Below are 19,678 nucleotides of genomic sequence, written 5' to 3' on the forward strand. Positions count from 1 at the left end.
CCTTTATTAATTATTACTATAGTGGTAATCAGTTATTAGTAGTAAGTACACGTTAGTCCTGAATTCTTACTAACGGCTAATAAACTAACCTTCAAAAGTTACTACTGGGAAAGCAAAGCAAAACTGTTGGTGAGGACTGGGATATCAGCTTCCCGCAGCCTGCCTGTTACCCACACACCTCTATAGACCTAGCGTGCAGTCCCGGTCAATATCGTGGAAAATGCATGCGTGTTCCTTCTTGTGAGTCCCCATTTCATGGCGCTTCTATTTTGCCTGTTTTAGACTCAAGAGCAACAGGATGTTCTAGAGACCCTGAAGCGTGAACTGGCCACCAGCAGGCAAGAGCTGCAGGTCCTCCACAGCAACCTGGAAACCTCTGCCCAGGTGAGCCCTCCCCTGAGACCCTGGCTCCTCCCCGGCCCCTCCCCCTAGACACCTGGCCCCGCCCCCGAGCCCTCCAGCCCCAGCTGTGATGCACACATGTATAATCATGTAGACACATATTACCACCTCCTGCCAGGAGCCAGGGCCTGGGCCTGGAGTCCCAGGGAGAGGACTGTTTAATTGCCTCAGTTTCTCCCTGTTTCCACATGGTGACCTCTCCAGTCTGAGGCGAAATGGCTGACGCAGATCGCGGAGCTGGAGAAGGAACAAGGCAGTTTGGTGACAGCCGCCGCTCAGAGAGAGGAAGAGTTCTCAGCCCTCCGAGACCAGCTGGAAAGCACCCAGCTCAAACTGGCTGGTGCCCAGGCAAGTGACATATAGCCACTGGGGACACTATGGAGGCCAGAAATGTGCTATGAAGGGTTCGAAGGCATTTGGCCTGATTGCCAAGGTCTCCCGTGGACACAGTTCTAAAGCCAAACGCCTCTATTCTGTATATGAAGAGAAGTGGTGGGCTGGGTACCTCAGTGGGCAGAGCACTTGTCCAGCACGCACAAGGCCCCGAGTGCAGCCTCCAGACCACATCGACTGAATCTCCTGGCACACAGCTGTGATCCCCAACTCAGGAAATAGAGACGAGGGGAATCAGGAGTTCCAGCTATCCTCAGCTCTCTAATACTGAGTTCGAGGCCCGCCTAAGATCTATGAGTCCCTGACTAATAAAATAAATAAAATAACTTGGGGCCTGGAGAGACGGCTCAGTGGCTTAGTGCTGTGACATGTTGGGTTCTAACTATCTCTAGAAACACCCTCACAGACAGAGCCAGAGTCTGCTTCATTAATCTGGGCTTATCTTAATCAAGAGGACCAAGTTAGCAATCCTCAGGAAGTAATTTGACTTCCCTGGTCATGGAAGTGGGGGACTGGCCCATCCGAGATTGAATGCCTGTGGATGGAGGAGGTCGGGTATTGGTTTCTGCATGGAAGTGACCAGCATTAGTGCCCCAGTGAGAGGCTGGGAATCCATGTGGTCCCAGATATATACCGCTTCGGGCTCATTGTAGTGTACCTGGCTGACGCTCACTTCCTTGGGTTTTTCCCAGGATTCCATGTGTCAGCAGATAAAGGACCAGAGGAGAATCCTCTTGGCAGGGGCCAGGAAGGCTGCGGAGCGCGAGATACAGGAGGCCCTGGGCCAGCTTGAAGAGCCTGCCCTCCTCATCAGCTGTGCAGGAGCCACAGGTAGACTCCTGGCTGCCCACCTGCTGGGCCCGGCTGCCCTGCACTTCCGGTTGGTGTCGAGTCCCCAGAAATTGTGACTTAAGGGGCACTGTGGTTCACAGTTTCAGAAAGTTCCAGTCCTCAGTGACGAGGAAAGCATGGAAGAACAGCTCCGTGTACTGAGCTGAGAGAGTGGAGAGCAAGACAGGAAATAGGCAGGGAGAACAGACTCCCAAGATCTTCTCCCTGTGACCTGTTTCCTTAATACGCTCTGCCTCCAACACGGCCATAGCCTCCCAGGTTTTGTGAGTTCCGGGACAAACAGAGCTGTATTGTGAGACCCTGTCTTAATAATAATAATAATAATAATAATAATAATAATAATAATAATAATAATGACATGATGACCTTGTAAGAGACACTTAAGAGTCAATCCTTGCAGTGTGCTATGGACCCTGAGATAATGTAAGGTGAGAGACAGGGCCGGGGACAGGGCCCAGCCGTTACAGTGCTTGTGTAGCGTGTACGAAGCCCTCGGTTCGAATCCTAGTACCGCATACACTGGCTAGAATAGCACAGGTCTGTTATCCCACCACTTCAGGGAGGGAGGCAGGAAGATCAGAAGTTCAATGCCATCCTTGGCCATGTAGTGAGTTCAAAGCCAGCCTGTCAAAAAGAAAGAAGGAACCAAAAGCGATCTACAAATTCAATGCAATCCCCATCCAAGAAAAAAAAAAGAAAAAAGAAAGAAAGAAAGAACGAAAAACAAATAGATAATGGGCGTCTCATCAGAACCAGCACAGCCAGCCACCCTCTGCCTTCCCTCTCTACTTCCCTCCTGTTGTAAGGAAAAGCCTGTGGGGCAGGGCCTCTCCGTAGATCAGCCGGCCCACCAGCTGCTTACGGAGAGCGAATTATGTGAACCCTTGATCTGATGTTACCCTGTCTTCCCCAGATCATCTTCTCTCCAAAGTCAACTCCGTTTCCAGCTGCCTCGAGCAACTGGAAAAGAGCCGCAGCCAGTATCTGGCCTGCCCAGAAGGTAAGAGGAACAGGGGACATGGGCTCTGTCAGCAGGGGCAACCAGGCCAGGTTCAAAGATGTACAAAAGGGAGCTGGAGATACGGCCTAGTGGTTAAGAGCACCCGCTAGTTAAGAGGATCAGGATTCAAGTCCCAGGACCCATCTCGCCTCAGAGTTTACAGCTGCCTGAAACTCCGGCTAAATGGATTTGGCGCCCTCTGCTGGCCTCCAGGGGTATCTGCATTCAGACATCCCCTCACAGACATATATTAAGTAAAATAAAACTAAAAAGACCATAAAGGAAAAAAAGCGGCACCCACCGCTAGGCCTGACGTTTTACTTCCTGTGCCCTGCAGAGATCAGTGAGCTTCTGCACTCAATAACCCTGCTTGGCCACTTGACCAGTGACACCATCATTCAGGGGACTGCCACCAGCCTCCGGGCCCCACCGGAGCCAGCCGACTGTGAGTACCAGAGTAGAGGGGGGGCGCCCCTGAGAGCAAGGAAAACAGACGGCGATTAAACATCTGTCTCTCCTGTCTCCAGCTCTGACGGAGGCCTGTAGGCAGTATGGCAGAGAAACTCTGGCCTATCTGTCCTCCCTAGAGGAAGAGGGGGCCATGGAAAAAGCTGACACCACAGCCATAGCGAACTGCCTCGGCAAGATCAAGACCATTGGCGAGGTTAGCGATGTCACTTGCTTTTTGTTGTGTGGTTGTCTCACAAAGGGTCTCATGTAGCCCAGGCTAGCCTCAAATTCTCTTTGAAGCTAAGGATGACCCTGAACTTTTCTTCTTGCCTCCGTCCATATTCTGCATGCTGGGTTTCAGGCCTATACCCTATTCGTGAGGAGGTGGAACCCAGGCTTTATCCATGTTTTATGCAGTCTGCTGAGCCACATCCCCTGCCCTGTTTGGTTTTCTGTTTTTGAGATGGTCTCTTATAGACCAGGCTAGCCTCAAACTTGCCATGTAGCCAAGTCTGAATGACTGATCCTCCTGCATCCACTTCCCACATGCACACATCATCGTGCCTATCCAGAAAGTATTTATATGTGTGTGTCTGTCTGTCTGTCTATTCATCCATCTGTCTGTCTACATGAGTGCATGTGCACATATATATATCAGTGTGCATATGTCAATGTGCACATGCATGCCAGAAGAGGGCATCAAATGTCCTCTGTGATGTTCTCTCTTCCGATGCTGGGTCTCTCCCTGCACCAGACACTCAAGCTCTCAAGTTTTCTCTGCTAAACTGAAAGCCAGCCACGCCCACAGACCCGCTATCTCTGCCCCACTCAGGCTCTTTATGCCGGTGCTGGGATCCGAACTTCAGAACCGATGATTGCACGGCAAGCCCTCTTACCCACTGAGCCAGCTCTGGGTCAGCTTATTCCAAGTACAAGTGCTGTTGCATTACCTGGGAATCGGTTTATGCTCCCACCCCCAGGCCTTTCTGTGAATCCACCTTGATTCTAGAAAGAGTTAGGACTGAGAGCAACTGACATCCTTGTTGTGTTTTGAGACAGGGTCTCACAAAACTGCCGCCTCAACCTCTCTCGTGCCAACACACGCAGCAAGTCCCACCTCAGAAGGACTTGGCAGCCATGTTAGATTCACTGGCCTGGCACAGGCACTGTGCTACGTCATTGTCCGAAGGGGGAATAAACAGTTACCTGTCTCTAAGTATGGTTGCTGGCTTGGCAGGTAACACCTGAAACAGACAAGGACGCCAGATTGTGAGAGTTCCAACCCTAGGGAGATAGAAACAGTGTTTGCCCCCGCTTCCCTCTAAGGCCCCAATGACAAAGCAAAGTTCTGTTCCCCTGAAGCTTGTCCTGGGGAACCAGTGGGTTTATTGTGTTTCCTCACAGAGTAGGTGAGGGGCCACAGACAGGAACCTCACTACAGCATCTTCACCCAGTGTGGATGATGGCTTCCCCATGACCGCAGCCTTTCTCTCACCCCTCCTTGAGACCCTGAGGATTCTGTGCAGTTGTTGTAGAGAATAATTAATCTCAATCCAATGCTTCCAACCCCAATCACCACAAGAGCTGGGCAGGTCTCCACCCCCTATGCTGTTATGTCTAATTCCCAGCCAGCAACCCCATTAGATAATCTGCCTATGTTTCATCCGGGCTGTTCTTAACTCCAATTAGCCAACCAACATGGCCGTTATTTTTATTCTTATCCCATGGCACCTTCTTGTCTCTTTGCCTTTTTTCCCACTTCATGGTTCTCCTCGAACCCCAAGCCCAGGAACCCAAAACCCCACCTATGTCTCTTCCGCCCAGCTACTTGCTGTGGGCAACTTTAATCACCAATCAGGGATAACTTGGGGGTCAAGGTCCCATAGCATCACCTGGGTCTAAGTGAGGTCACTTCGAGCATCCAAGATTGACATAGCAAAAGACCAACCCTCAACATGCAATTCGGGTAGAGCTTGACCCCTATTCAAAATGGAAGTTTTATTCAAAATGGCTTCAGTTTAGTTCCTTCTCACCATGGTTCTGAGAATATGCCAAGGAGGGATGAACAGGAGGGTTGAACTTTCACATTGTGGAAAGTTCCAGGTGGTATCTATGACAGGCCCTGCCTACGATGCCTTATAGACGGTTCCTATGATAGGACCTAGAACAAAAGCAAAGAGAAAGACCAATTGTCCCTTTAACCTCTGCGTCACCGCTCACAGGAACTGCTGCCCAGGGGCTTGGACATCAAGCAGGAAGAGCTGGGTGACCTGGTGGACAAGGAGATGGCAGCCACTTCGGCTGCCATTGAAGCTGCCACCACCCGGATAGAGGTAAGAGAATTCCATAGGCTTCCCACAGTGACACTTCCGTGGCTTCCCTAGAGCAGTGCTGTGCCCTCAGGAGTGTCTTGGTTTCCCTGTTAAAGAAGCCAGAACTGCCCAGTGTGATGGTGCATGTCTGTGATCTCAGCCCTTGGGAGGTGAAGGCAGGAGGTTCAGGAATTCCAGGTTGTCCTCAGCTATATAGTAAATTTGAAGTCAGCCTGGGCTACATGAGATATTATGGAGAGAAAGAGAGAGAGAGAGAGAGAGAGAGAGAGAGAGAGAGGGAGAGAGAGAGAGAGAGAATTTTTAAAAAACAACAAAATAGCATTTAAAGAAGGATCCCTAAGGTACATACACACACACAGATCGAGCCAGCCAGTTGTGGTGGTGCACACCTTTAATCCCAGCACTTGAGAGGCTGAGGCAGGTGGATCTTTGAGTTCGAGGCCAGCCTGGTCTAAAGAGTGAGTTGCAGGACAGCCAGGGCTACACAGAGAAAAATTCCTGTTTCCAAAAAAATTAAAACAAGACAAAACAAACAAACAAACAAACAAACAAAAAAAAAGGAAGGAAGACGAAAAGAATACAAAATCAAAACCTGAGGTCATTGCATCAGAGAGGAGAAGAAAACAAGGTCGTTATGAAGAAAGATATTTGATGTCAGGTCACCTGACATTCCATTTCCAGGCCAGCTGGTAATAATTACAAAAATGTGAGTGACATTCACCCGGCTGGGACAGTCACCGGTTCAGTTTCGTTTCTGTTACTGTGATAATAAAAAGCATCTTAACAAAGCAACTTAGGAGAGAAGGATTTATTTTTGCTTACCGTTTCAGGATACTTTCCTGAAGTCATTGTGGCCAGATCTTGAAGCAGCTTTTCACATCCCATCCGCAATTGAGAGCAGAGAGCAGCAATGCATACACATCCTCTCTCTCGCCTGCTTGCTTGTGCTCAGCTTGTTTTCTCTACTCTTGCACAGTTCAGGACTCATTGCATAAGGAATGGTGCTACCCACAGTGGGCTGGGTCTTCCCACATCCCTCCCACAGACGTGCCCACCAGCCGACACAATGGAGACAGTCTCTCATTCAGACTCACTTGCTGAGTGAATCTAGGTCATTGAGTTGACAGTTAAAGCTACCCATCGCTGTCAGAATAAATGCTAGGGGGAGCCTCATAGGTATAAAAAAGTAAATAGAAGCTGAACGAGACTGGTGGAAAGGTCTCATATGGCTCCTTTGGTGGAAGGCTCACTCGCTACTCTGAGGTGTGTTTCGTGTACATCAGCCTAAGTACCAAGGTCAGGACTGTTGCTGGCTAGAATGGTCGGCTCCAGCTTGCTGTCTACTATCCCGACAGATGAAAGGTCTGGAATTTTTCTAACTCGAAAGGATAGAGGGGAAAATATCTAGGTTCTGTTTTCTGTGCCACACAGCTTGTTGGATCCAGGCTGTATCAAGACAGAGGTGGTTGTTGAGGTTCATGGTACATTCAGGGACTGTGCTTGTAAGGATGGGGGTGTAGGTCAGTGCTTGTACGGATCCCCCAGTGAGGGACTGAGGTTATGGCTTAGCAGAGCACATGCCCAGCATGTAAGAAGCCTAAGCTCAAGTCCCAGTGATAGACACAGAGAAAAGAAAGGAAACCAGCCCTACTTCTTTTTAACAGGAAATTCTCAGTAAGTCCCGAGCAGGAGACACGGGAGTCAAGTTGGAGGTGAACGAGAGGTCAGTGTGAGCCTTGGGGGTCACAGGAGGTAAGCAAGGTGCTGCTTGTAAGCCAGGCCAGCAGGGAGGTGCCACTCACCAGCCTCCTCCAAGGCACCAAGCGGTCCCAACACCTTTCCTGCCCCTCCGTCCTACTCAAGGTTTTCCTGGTTTAGGAAAAGTCGGCCACTTTCTCCTTAGCGTCCGCGTCACCAACCGTCTCTTCTTACTAGGATCCTTGGCTCCTGTACCAGCCTGATGCAGGCTATCAAGGTGCTTGTTGTGGCCTCCAAGGACCTCCAGAAGGAGATAGTGGAAAGCGGCAGGGTAAGCGGGGCTGTGGTGTCAGCCCTTTCTCTCCCCACCTGCGCTGCCGTCTGGTTTGCTCTGGGCTCCAACTGTACTCCCATCACGGGGGACCTGCCATTTCTAAGGAAACTCACAGACGCTCTGGGAAGTTGAGGGTGCCTGGTGCTGCCTCTGTGAGTACTAGCCCAGCTCCCGGAGGCCACACAGAGCTGTTGTGGAAACAGCACTGACATTGCAAGTCTAGGTCTTCCGGGAATGACTGAGGACTTTGGGAAACTGGGCAGATCGCAGGAATAAACCTGGTAGTGTCGTCCCTCAGACATGCGAGACTGGTCCCTATAGATTCCCAGACCTGCAGATGCTTAACCCTTTAATCCAAGTGCTTATAACGCCGATGAAGATCTCAAGTTTGACTTCAGCCAGGGGTGCATAGCTGGTCCTTCTCTCAAAACTCCCTTCATGAGTTGGGGATGTAGCTCAGTTGGTAGAGTCCCTGCCAGATGTCTATAAAACCAGGAATTCCATCCCAGACTCTGCATAAAATCATATATTGCCCCCAGCAATGGGAGGCACAGACAAGCATATCTCTGTGAGTTCAAGGCCAGCCTGGTCTATACATACAGACCCCAAGAGCTTTACGGGCTGGAGAAATGGCTCAGTGGTCAAGAGTGCTGGTCTTCTGAGGGACTTGTAGTTTAGTTCCCAGTGCACCCAGCAGGTTCACAACTACCATAGCTTCAGCCCCAGAGGATCTGTGCTCTGTCATCACCGCGCAAAGTTTAAAATGAATCATTTTTTCTTTTTAATTTTATTTATTTATGTTCTAGCCGTTGCCCCCTCCCAGTCTCTTCTCCCAAAAATGAATCTTTTGTAAAGCGGGGGGCTCACTTTAATTCGTTACCCCCATAGCCCTTTGCCTGTTTGCGTCTTCACTGTCTTATACCTAAGGGGAGAATTAAGACACTTAGCCCTCGGTAGACATTCTATAAAATTAGCTGTTATTAGCTGGGTACTGGGCCAGCGAGGTGGCTCGGCAGGTGAAGGTGCCTGCCACTATGCCTGACAAGATGAGTTTGGTCTCCAGGTCATACATGGTGGAAAGAGAGCCAGATCCTTCCAAGCCCTGCTCTGACCTTCATACATGCACCATGACATGGACATATCCAGCACACATATACATACCAAATATATAAAGAAATTTGGGGGCGGGGCACGGGTCCTCGTGCTCCCAGAGAGGCACTTAGAGAGCCAGAAATGTTAATCATTGAGGAATATTCCACCTACACAGCTGGGATTGGATTTTGTTAATGACCTGGTGACCTTTCTGCTACCTCTGGAGACAGACCTTACCCATACTCTCCAGAGTTATCTCAGACTCCTTCCTGCCTAGACCTTTACCCATCCTTAGAGGAGACGCCACATGTACATTATGGCCTGCTGACCTCTACGTTCAGTCAGAGACCACACTAGACTCCAGGCCTCTTAGCTATAGAACCCACCCTCGGGATCACGTGTACTTTGTAGAAGAGTTTCTATGTAGTCGCACCTTAAGGTTTTCTGTGCCTCTGGAATTGGACTGATCAGACTGGTTGTTGCCTGGAAACCTTTTCCCAAATTATACTGTGTTTTAAACATGCTGGCAGTGAACCACCTGGCTTAGACTCCCTGCAGTCTGATCCAGGCGACGAAGTCAATCTGCCCTGGGTTTTCATCCTTACCTCTTCAAGTGCTTCACTTCCTGTCTGACACCTGCAGAAACCCCCTCAATAAATGTAATTAAAAAAAATAATCTAGGTATGTTGCTACGTGCTTATAATGCTGGCACTTGGGAGGCTAAGGCAGGCAGACCATGAGTTGGAGGGTAGTTTAAGCTGTGTCCTAAACCCTCTCTTAAAACCAATACTGTGGGCTGGAGAGATGGCTCGGCGGTTAAGAGCACTGACTGCTCTCCCAGAGGTCCTGAGTTCAAATCCCAGCAACCACATGGTGGCTCACAATCATCTGTAATAGGATCCAATACCCTCTTCTGGTGGGTCTGAAGACAGCAGCAGTGTACTCATATACTAAATAAATAAATAAATCTTTAAAAAAAAAAAAAAAAACAATACTGCAGGCTGGAGAAGTGGTGTATTAGTTAAGAGAACACTGTTCTTTTTGCAGAGGACCAAGGGTCAGTCCCAGGACGGAAATGGTAGCTCGCAATCATTTGGAACTCCAGATCCGAGGGATTTGTCTGTGTACACGTGGCACATGTACATGCAGACAAAATACTCATGAGAAATCTGTTTACATATTCAAGTAAGGCAGAGCAGTGGTGGTGCACATCTCTAATCCAGCTCTTGGCAGGAAGAGGCAAGGTGGATCTCTGAGTTTGAGGCCAGCCTGATTGACAGAGCAAGTTCCAGGACAGCCGGGTTACCCAGAGATACCCTGTCTTTAAAATAAAATAAAATAAAATAAAATAAAATAAAATAAAATAAAAGCTAATGAAACTTATATTTTTGCTTCTGTAGGGTACCGCATCCCCTAAAGAATTTTACGCCAAGAATTCTCGGTGGACAGAAGGGCTCATATCTGCCTCCAAAGCTGTTGGTTGGGGAGCTACCATCATGGTGTAAGTGTCTGGCCCCAAGGCTCCCCATGTCCCTTTTCCCCATTCCCTTAATCCACCCCAGACAGTTGCTAAGAGATAAAGGATCATTCTCATAGCAGGATAGTGGTACCCGCCTGTAGTCCCAGCACTTGGGGGTAGGATAGCATGGTAGAGGCCACCCTGGGCTATCCAGTTCCCTGTGTAATGAATACTAGCAGTATAAAGTATGCTGGGCTAGATCAATGGTCGAGCATCTGCTGAGCTTGTGTCCAACCCCCAACTGTTCCAAAATAAGCATTGGTCTTGGGCCGGTCTGTTTTGGTTTTTAAGACAGGGTCTCTCATAGCCCTAGAACTAGCCTGGAACTTACTACGTAGACCAGGCTGGCCTTGAAGAGATCCACTAGCCTCTGTCTCCCAAGTGCTGGTATCAAAGGCCATCTAGAAACACATGGTTGGTTTAAATGCGGCTGGCCATTCATGGTATACGCGAGCACCTCAGCTCAGTCCCTGGCTCCCACATAAAAAGCCATTTGCTATGTCGAGCATTGCTAATCCCAGGGCTGGGGAGGCAGAGGCAGGAGGATGCCTGCAGTTCACTGGCCAGCCAGCCTAGGTCTAATCTGCCAGCTCCAAGTCCCATTAAGAGACAACACCTCAGCCAGGCATAGTGGCCTGTAATCCCAAGCACTCTGGAGCCAGAGACAGGCGGATCTCTGTGGGTTCGAGGCCAGCTGTGTCTGCAGAGTGAGTTCCAGGACAGACAGCAGTGTTACATAGTAAGAACTTGTCTCAAAAAAACAGAACAAAAAAGATATGGGACAAATCTCAAAAAATAAACCGGAGGCAGGCATGGGGTAGAGGCAGGCCTGGGGTGGGGGCAGCACACGGGGTAGAGGCAGGCTCGGGGTATATACCTTAAATCCTAGCAGGTGGAAGACAAAGACAGTTGGTGCTCTGAGCTTGTGGCTATCTAGGTTTATATACTGAGACCCTATCTCAAAAAAGAAAAGAAAATTTTAAATAAATAAGGTAAATTGCACCTGTGGAAAGACATCTGCGTTGGCCCTGCGGCTTCCATAGGCTCTCTCTCTCTCACACACACACACACACACATAGCTATTATCCATCCACAAATAAATACAAAAAGGAGTGAGTAGTTCTGGAAGTTTAAAGAGACCCAGGGTCTCCCAGGACAAGATGGGGGGCAGGGTAAGCAGGGGGCCCTCCGCCTGGCCAGGGACTTAGGCTTGGCCATGATGCTTTCTGCTCTCTGTAACTTCATCCTTCTTGTCTCATCTGGGTTCTCAGGGATGCTGCTGACCTTGTGGTCCAAGGCAAAGGGAAGTTCGAGGAGCTGATGGTGTGCTCGCATGAGATTGCCGCTAGCACAGCCCAGCTTGTGGCTGCATCCAAGGTAGGGCCGGCTGGTGCTGGACGTGAGCCTCGAAACTGAGCTGAGGGACAGGTGATATTCCACAGCTCTGCTTGGAGTTGTCCTTAGTAAAAAGTTCTGCCTCTCAGGGCTTTCACAGCACCCTCTTTTAATAACCTAATGTGTGCCTATAGTCTATAGGTGGGTATAGTCTAAGTCCCTAGAAAAGGTTCTTGAGAAAAGGGACTGGTAAAGAAAGAAAAGGGAGAGTAGAATGGTGATGGGGCACACATTTAATCCCTGTACTCAGAGGTAGAGGCAGAGGACTCTGAGTTCAAGCCCAGCTTAATCCACAGACTGAGTTCCAGGGCAGCTAGGGCTACACAGAGAAACAGTTGAAAAGCCAACTAAACAAAACAGCCTAATATGTGCCAGCAGGTAGCCCCTCCCCCAGCTCATCACATGCATGGCTTGCTGCTCTCGTCACTCTTGTCAGTAGATTTCGAGGGTTCCAGGCATACCAACTTCCAAGTACCAGTGCCAACAAGGAGCATTCGGGTGGACCAGGTGACATGGGCTGGTCATCCCAGCTACTTCGGAAGATGAGGCAGGAGAATTAAAAGTTAAAGGCAAGCCTGGGCTTGAAGTGAATTTAAGGCCAACCTGAGCAATCTCACAAGACTTTGGCTCAGAATAAAAATTTTAAACAGGGGCCAGTGAGATGGCTCAGTCAGGAAAAGGAACTTGCTAGCAAACCTGATGATCCGAGCTTGATCACTGGGACCTACATGGAGAATGAAAGGACTCCAGTTGTTCTCTGACTTCCACATGCACACCTGCACATAAGCACCACATAAATAAAATAGTAAAAAGTAATTTAAAAATGTCTCAGGGGACAGTTTAGTGTCAAAGTACTTGCCTTGGGTCTGCTGGTAAGAGCCAGGGGTAGAGCCCCTGCCTAGAATCCTCCAGTGAGGGGCTGGGGGTGTGGCTCAGTGGTAGAGCCCCTGCCTAGAATCCCCCAGTGAGGGGCTGGGGGCGTGGCTCAGTGGTAGAGCCCCTGCCTAGAATCCCCCAGTGAGGGGCTGGGGGCGTGGCTCAGTGGTAGAGCCCCTGCCTAGAATCCCCCAATGAGGGGCTGGGGGCGTGGCTCAGTGTTAGAGCCCCTGCCTAGAATCCCCCAGTGAGGGGCTGGGGGTGTGGCTCAGTGGCAGAGCCCCTGACTAGAATCCCCCAGTGAGGGACTGGGGGCGTGGCTCAGTGGTAGAGCCCCTGACTAGAATCCCCCAGTGAGGGGCTGGGGGCGTGGCTCAGTGGTAGAGCCCATGCCTAGAATCCCAAATGAGGGGCTGGGGGCGTGGCTCAGTGTTAGAGCCCCTGCCTAGAATCCCCCAGTGAGGGGCTGGGGGCGTAGCTCCATGGTAGAGCCCCTGCCTAGAATCCCCAGTGAGGGGCTGGGGGCGTGGCTCCATGGTAGAGCACCTGCCTAGCAAGCACATGGCTTTGGGTTCCATTCCTGGTATCCAAAATTAAACCAGCGTCTGTTCACCAGTCATGGTGGTACATGTACTTAATCTCAACACTCAAGAAGAAGAGACAGGCAGATTTCTGTGAGTTCAAATACATCTAGGGCTGCGAGGTTAGACCCTGTTTCAAGAAAAAGGTATCTGGGGGCTGGAGAGATGGCTCAGCAGTTAAGAGCCCTGGTTGCTCTTCCAGAGGAACTGGGTTCAATTCCCAGCACCCACATGGCAGCTCACAACTGTCTTTAACTCCTGGTCTAGGGATCCTGCACCCTCACAAGGACATACATGCAGTCAAAACACCAATGTACATAAAAATAAAAGTAAATAAGTTTTAAAAAGAAAAACAAAAGGGTATCTATTAGTCAGGCATGTTGGCCCACCCCTTTGATCTCAGCAGTCAGGACGCAATGGTGTGTGAACCTCTGTGGGTTTGAGGTCAGTCTGGTCTATAAAGCAAGTTCCAGTCCCACCAAAGCTGCTACATAGTGAGACTCTGTCCCAAAAAACAAAGTATCCGGTAATGGAACTGCTTAGCCATCTATCAGTCACCTGACTTAGCCCTTGGAATCCATATAACCAATGTCTGCTCCTCCTTTGTCTCTGAACTGAAGCACCAAAGCGTTTAATGCTCCTGGGAAGCCATTGGTGGGCTCTTTCACCACTGGGCCAGAACTTCACCCAGGAATAGTCTTTATTCCTCCCTTATTACTTAGGATCCCAAGGCCTTTGTCCCATACATGGACTAGTTCATGCAGATAACTATGCAAGCTAGAGCATAGGGTAACCCAACCTGTATTCCAGGGGTCGTTTTTACTCGAGGTAGATCCCGGGCCGGTACCTTGGGCAACACTGTTTTTGAGAGCTGACAACAGATGGTGTTTGCTAAGCACCATCGGGCCAGCTGTTTGGTCCCATCTTGCTGCGCCTGATGTCAAGTGAACGTAAATGTCCTTTGTCCCGGCAGGTGAAAGCGAACAAGGGCAGCCTCAATCTGACCCAGCTGCAGCAGGCCTCTCGGGGAGTGAACCAGGCCACGGCCGCTGTGGTGGCCTCAACCATTTCCGGCAAATCTCAAATTGAGGAAACAGGTAGCCTTTCGCACTCTGCATCTCTGACCCATGATCTCAATTAGTTCTGTATTTTTAATTGTTTGTTTGTTTGTTTGTTTTGTTTTGTTTTTAATGTGTGGTGTGTGTGTGTAAGCATATATGACTTTACTAATGTGTACAGGTCTCTGCTACTTTGATTCTCTCTACACACACGTGTGTGTGTGTGTGTGTGTGTGTGTGTGTGTGTGTGTGTGTGTGTGTGTGTGTGTGTGTGTTTAAGACAGAACCTCATGGGCTGGAGAGATGATGGCTCAAAGGTTTAGAGAACTGATTGTTTTTCCAGAGGTTCTGAGTTCAATTCCTAGCACCCACATGGTGGCTCACAACCATCTGTAATGGGATCTGATGCCCTCTTCTGGTGTGTCTGAGGAGCAATGGTGTACTCATATACATAAAATAAATAATTCTTTAAAAAAAAAAAAAAAGATAGGACCTCACTATGTATCCCAGGCTGACCTTGAACTCAGAGATCTGCTTGCCTCTGCCTTCTGAGTGCGGGGATTAATGGTGTGCACCACCTCACCCAGCTGTTTGTAGACACACTCTTAGGCAGGATATAGGCGCTGGGGATGTTTCTCAGTCTGCAGAGTGTTTCCCTGGTGTGTGCGAGGTCTGGTTGGCCTTTTGGTCTTCTTAGATCCATATCGATCTCCTAAGGCAGATCACAAAACCATGGTTTTTAATTCCCACAGTGCCAGGCTATTAAGCAGATTTTCCCCCTTACGCTACTTCTCTGAAGTCAGAGAAAAGTCTAGAGGTGGCTGTCACACTCCATCTGCAGTCAGGAAGTGGAGAGAAAGGAATACAGGTGCTCAGCTCCCCACTTTCTCGCTTGCTCTCCTGTCTGTCTGTCTTTTGTTGAAATGGGTTCTCTATGTAAGCCTGGCTGGTCTGGAACAAGATATGTAATCAGGCTGTCCTCAAACTCACAGTGATCCTCCTGCCTCTGCTCCTGGAGTGCTGGCTGTTCAGGTGATCACCCCTAGTTTCTACTTTCCCCTTTTAATTCAGACCAGGACCCAACTCGTGGAAAACCCCCTGCCCACATCTAGGGTGGGTTTTCCCACCTCAATCAACCTATTCTAGAAACTCCCTAACACACGCCCCAAGGCATGTTTCCACGGTGATGACACTCATGTAGGTGCTGGTGAAATGTCTCACTGGGCAAGGGAGCTCGTCACTAGGGTTGACCTCAGTTGGAGGCAGGAGCGTGAGGCAGTTCACTAAGGTCGTTGCTATGCAAACACGATTCCCAGAAAAGCCAGGCCTGGTGGTACATCCATGTAATCTCAGTTCTGGGGAGGCGGAGACAGGTGGATGCCTGAAACTCACTGGTCAGCCAGCCTACCCAACTCGGTAAGCTCTAGGCCTATGAGAGATCCTAAGAAAAAAACAAGGTGGAAAAAAATATATATAAATAAAATAAGAAAAGGTACAATGGTCTGCTCCTGAGGATGCCCTTTGGCCTCCCCTTTTGTATACACACGCGTGCACCATACATACAAACATACATGACCTCCCCTGTGCACACTAGTATGCACAGACAGAAAGCCAGGCCTCTAGGGAGCTACTTCTGTCAGCCAGGTCCAACCATCTAAACATTCCACAGCCTCCCAACGCATCACCAACAGCTGGGAAACAGGCTCTCCAAACGTGCACCTGCGGGGACAGTTCAGCTTGCAACCCATATGGTGCCAAAGGCAGGCCACGCAGTGCCGTGGGGAATTTCCGTTGTCCTCATAGGTGAGTGACAGCCACAGACCTTATTTGACTGGATCTCCCTTTGTCCGTCCTTGCAGACAGTATGGACTTCTCAAGCATGACACTGACCCAGATCAAGCGCCAGGAGATGGATTCCCAGGTAAGAACACCATTGCCCTATCTAAGGTCGGGCTGTCCCCATTGCCTGCACATCAGCCTCGAGGAAACTCCCCACAGGGAGAAGCCAGGTGTGGGTAGGTATGTAATAATCCCAGCACTTGGGAAACTGAGGCAGGAGGACTGCTATGAGTTTAAGGCCAGTGTGGGCTATAGCAAGACCTGTTAGAAAGAACAACAGAGGTGGGAGTACTTGCCCATAGCAACCTGTGTCTCCAGTTCTAAAGGATCCAATAACTTTTGGCCTCAGTGGACTCCTCTACTCACTTGTATATGTGTCCCCCCCACCCCACAAAAAAACAAAACCCTGACACACACATAGATACATATTAAAGAAAGACTAAATGTCACATCGTATACCTGTAATCCTGGCTCTAGGGAGGTGGGGAAACAAGGGGTCAGGGCTGTCTGTCTGTGTTACATGTAACCCTGTCTCAGAAGAGAATTCAAACTAAGAACTGGGCTGTAAATTGAAAAGGCTCATCTCAGGCTGGGGAGATGGTTCAGTCAAGAAGGTGGATTTGAGCAAAGTGTGGAAATAGGAAGGATATGATAGGAGGAACCTGAGACACAGAGGGACCAGGTGAAATCTGAAGAAAACAAGTCCCAGAGAAGTGGTCCAAAGGAACATTATAAGGGCAGGGTGTCATTTGGTCTTAGAGCACTTGCTTAGAATCTGCCACTAATATGCTGGGGGTGACTCTGCAGTTCAGCACTTAGCTATCTTGAATCCCCAGTGAGAGGCTGAGGTGCGGCTTGCTAGAGCACCTGCCTAGAATCCCCCAATGAGGGACTGGGGGGTGTGGCTCAGTAGTAGAGCCCCTGCCTAGAATCCCCCAGTGAAGGGCTAGGGGCGTGGCTCAGTGGTAGAGCCCCTGCCTAGAATCCCCCAGCGAGGGGCTGGGGGCGTGGCTCAGTGGTAAGAGCATCTACCTACCTTACATGAGACCCTGGATTCAACCCCCACTATGTCAAGGAGAAACAGAGACTGAGAGATACAAAGGAAAAGTACAGTGGTGGGAACATAGCTCATCCATAGAACATTCAGCATGAGTTTGAGTCTAGCTTCAATCCCCACGTTTGGTTTGGCTTGGTTTGGTTTGGTTAACTAAATTAAACCAAAGAAATGTAAGACCCTCCCATTCCCCTCTTCCAACAGGTTAGGGTGCTGGAGCTGGAAAATGACCTGCAGAAGGAGCGTCAGAAACTAGGAGAGCTTCGGAAGAAACACTACGAGCTGGCTGGTGTTGCTGAGGGCTGGGAAGAAGGTGAGCGCCCCTGTTGGGCACTTACAGTGCTTTCTCCCCTGATAGAATGGGACCCTGTCCCTTCCTCTCCTCTTTTTGCTCCTAAATCACCTTTCAGCCTAAAACTTGGGTATACATCGTAGAGAATTAAAAAGGATTTGGGTTGGGGTTGAGGATTTAGCTCAGTGGTAGAGCGCTTGCCTAGCAAGCCCAAGGCCCTGGGTTCGGTCCCCAGCTCTGAAAAAAAGAAAAAAGAAAAAAAGAAAAAAGGTTTTGTTGTTACCCCTCAAATCCTCAGCCACTCGCCTAGGTGGTGCACACCTGTGAACCTAACATGTGGGAGGCAGAGGCAGGAGGATTAGGAATTGGAGGCTACCCCAGATTACATAGCCAAAAACAAACAAAAATATGAATATTATAAAACCCTCCACATTGATAAGTAAACTGTGCCTCAGTCCCTACAGTGCCCTCCTGAGTTACTGGGGTTTTTTTGGGGTTCTTTGGTTTGTTTGGTTTTAAAATTTTTAAAAATTTTCTGGGTGCGGGCCCAGTTGTGAGCTGACACGTGGTTCTGGAACTGGAACTTGGATCCTCTGGACGAGCAGACAGGACTCCTAACCGTGAACTGCCACTACGTTCAACATGCACATAGACATGCACGCCTACACATGCGCACACACACACACACACATACACACTCACACCCAAGGCCACACTGGCCAAAAAGTGAACAGGCTTCACTGGAGAAATGGGATTCGAGAATACTCAGACCGGCCCCGGAGTAGGTCGGGTGGCGCATGCCGCTGCTCCCAACTATTCCGGAGTCTAAGACAGAAAAATCGAAAGTTCGGTGTGAACTTCATTTCTGCCTAACAACTTAAACTCTTTCAAAACTGGAAAGTGAAAAAGAGGCTTAGGGATATTGCTGGGCTGTGGGAATGCTGGCTCCGAATTCTCCACTCGAGAGCTGCTGGCACGCGGCTCAGCGGTCGAGCACTTGACTAGAATATTCCAGTGAATTCTGATCGCCTGTCTGATCCGTGAACCTAAGGTGGAAGGGAGAACTGACTGTTGAGAGTTACCCTCTGTCCCAACCCAGGACCTGCCATTGCCTACTGCCACGTGTGGCTTCCTGCATGGCCAAAGTGGTTAGGTCCATCACGGGCAAGATGGTTGTTGGTTATAGAATTTGACCGAGGATATATTCATCATTTCGATCCCTAGGTTACTCTTGGGCAGGGTTAATGATGCCGTTCTATGGCGGTCATGAGCTTGAGCGTGTCACGTGCCGACAGTGGGTTGGCGTGACCCATTCGTGTACGCACGAGGTTCCGTGTGATGTGTTTGGGTTTTTTTTTTTTTTTTCTAGGGACAGAAGCATCACCTTCTGCTGTTCAAGAAGCGGTGCCGGACAAAGAGTAGAGCCAAGCCAGCGCCCCACTCATCAGAATGTAAATCCTTGTTTCCCTCCTGTGACACTCCCCACCGTGGCACACCGGGTCCTTGTAGGCCTCTCCAGTGACAAAAGCTGAAGGCCATCGATCGGGTGTCCTTGTGACGCCACCTATGTTTGCATGCATGATGAGTTCTTCCCCTATGTCCCTGGCATACAAGGCAGACCAGGGTCAGCCATGAGTAAGCTCAGGTTCACAGAAAAAAACAGCGACATGGCCAACCTGTCTTGCCCAGTATCCGCCTCCTCACCGGTCGCGTCCTTAGGGAGGCGTCTTGTCTCACTGGGAGCTTGGAGAGGGGACATCTTACGTCTGTTCTTTCTCCGCCTCCTCAGCCCTTTGCATTTTGTCCTTTCCACAAACTTGTGAGCATCCGAACTCCGCTGGACCCCAAACCAAGACGGCCGGTCTGAATCCACTGTTGGGAGGGACACGAAGGAAGGCCGGCCTCCACGCCACGCTTTTGACAGCTCCATGGGTCCCCCTTACCCCGAACGATGGCTCGTTTGGGTCTTTTGGTTTCCTGTTTTTAAAGTTTCACACAGCCAACTTTCCCAAAAAAAAAAAAAAAAAAAAAAAGGGTTCCCCCCCCACCCCAGCCCTACCCTGAGCTCTGAGCCTTCTGAGAGGAAGCCCCGCTCTCACGCCACAGGCCCGGTATGGCTCAGGCTTCGCTTTGGTGCTTCAGCTCAGCGTTTCCGTCGGCCAGGGCTACTCCCCGGGGTGCCAGCTCTCCTCGGAAGTCGGAAGCTGAGCCAGTGCCTTTACTTTCAGACCTGGATGCCAGCCCCGAGGCCTCTGTCCGCCTTCACAAGCCAGGGAGCACCAGAGTTGAAAGAAAAGAAAATGGTGCCAGGGGCCCAGCTGTTCAGGGGACGTTTTTCTTAGGAGCTCCCGTCACCAGGTTCACCCCCTGTCACATGCTGGAATGGAGCCAGTGTGAACAGCAACATTACATCCCCAGAGTGAATTTGCCGGGCCATGTCACTTGGGGTCACCTCCTGTCCAACCTAGGCAAGGCCCCGAGAGGGCTGAATATAAAGGAACTAAAAGTGG

At 49.8% G+C, this 19,678-nt stretch overlaps 1 protein-coding gene across 1 annotated transcript in view; it reads left to right on the plus strand.

The window, feature by feature from the left end:
* Hip1 (huntingtin interacting protein 1) overlaps positions 1–19,678 on the plus strand; it is a 130,273-nt gene extending 110,595 nt beyond the window's left edge. Inside the window, exons 17-31 of the mRNA XM_032886775.1 lie at positions 283–384; positions 607–750; positions 1,488–1,626; positions 2,561–2,647; positions 2,985–3,092; positions 3,175–3,311; positions 5,320–5,430; positions 7,095–7,153; positions 7,366–7,459; positions 9,955–10,055; positions 11,345–11,450; positions 13,899–14,022; positions 15,843–15,904; positions 17,081–17,189; positions 18,538–19,678. Of these exons, the coding sequence (XP_032742666.1) occupies positions 283–384; positions 607–750; positions 1,488–1,626; positions 2,561–2,647; positions 2,985–3,092; positions 3,175–3,311; positions 5,320–5,430; positions 7,095–7,153; positions 7,366–7,459; positions 9,955–10,055; positions 11,345–11,450; positions 13,899–14,022; positions 15,843–15,904; positions 17,081–17,189; positions 18,538–18,590 (1,536 nt within the window). The 3' untranslated portion in view covers positions 18,591–19,678. The remainder of the gene's footprint in view (positions 1–282; positions 385–606; positions 751–1,487; positions 1,627–2,560; positions 2,648–2,984; positions 3,093–3,174; positions 3,312–5,319; positions 5,431–7,094; positions 7,154–7,365; positions 7,460–9,954; positions 10,056–11,344; positions 11,451–13,898; positions 14,023–15,842; positions 15,905–17,080; positions 17,190–18,537) is intronic.

This window comes from Rattus rattus, chromosome 16 (assembly GCF_011064425.1).
Source record: "Rattus rattus isolate New Zealand chromosome 16, Rrattus_CSIRO_v1, whole genome shotgun sequence".
Taxonomy (NCBI): Eukaryota; Metazoa; Chordata; class Mammalia; order Rodentia; family Muridae; genus Rattus; species Rattus rattus.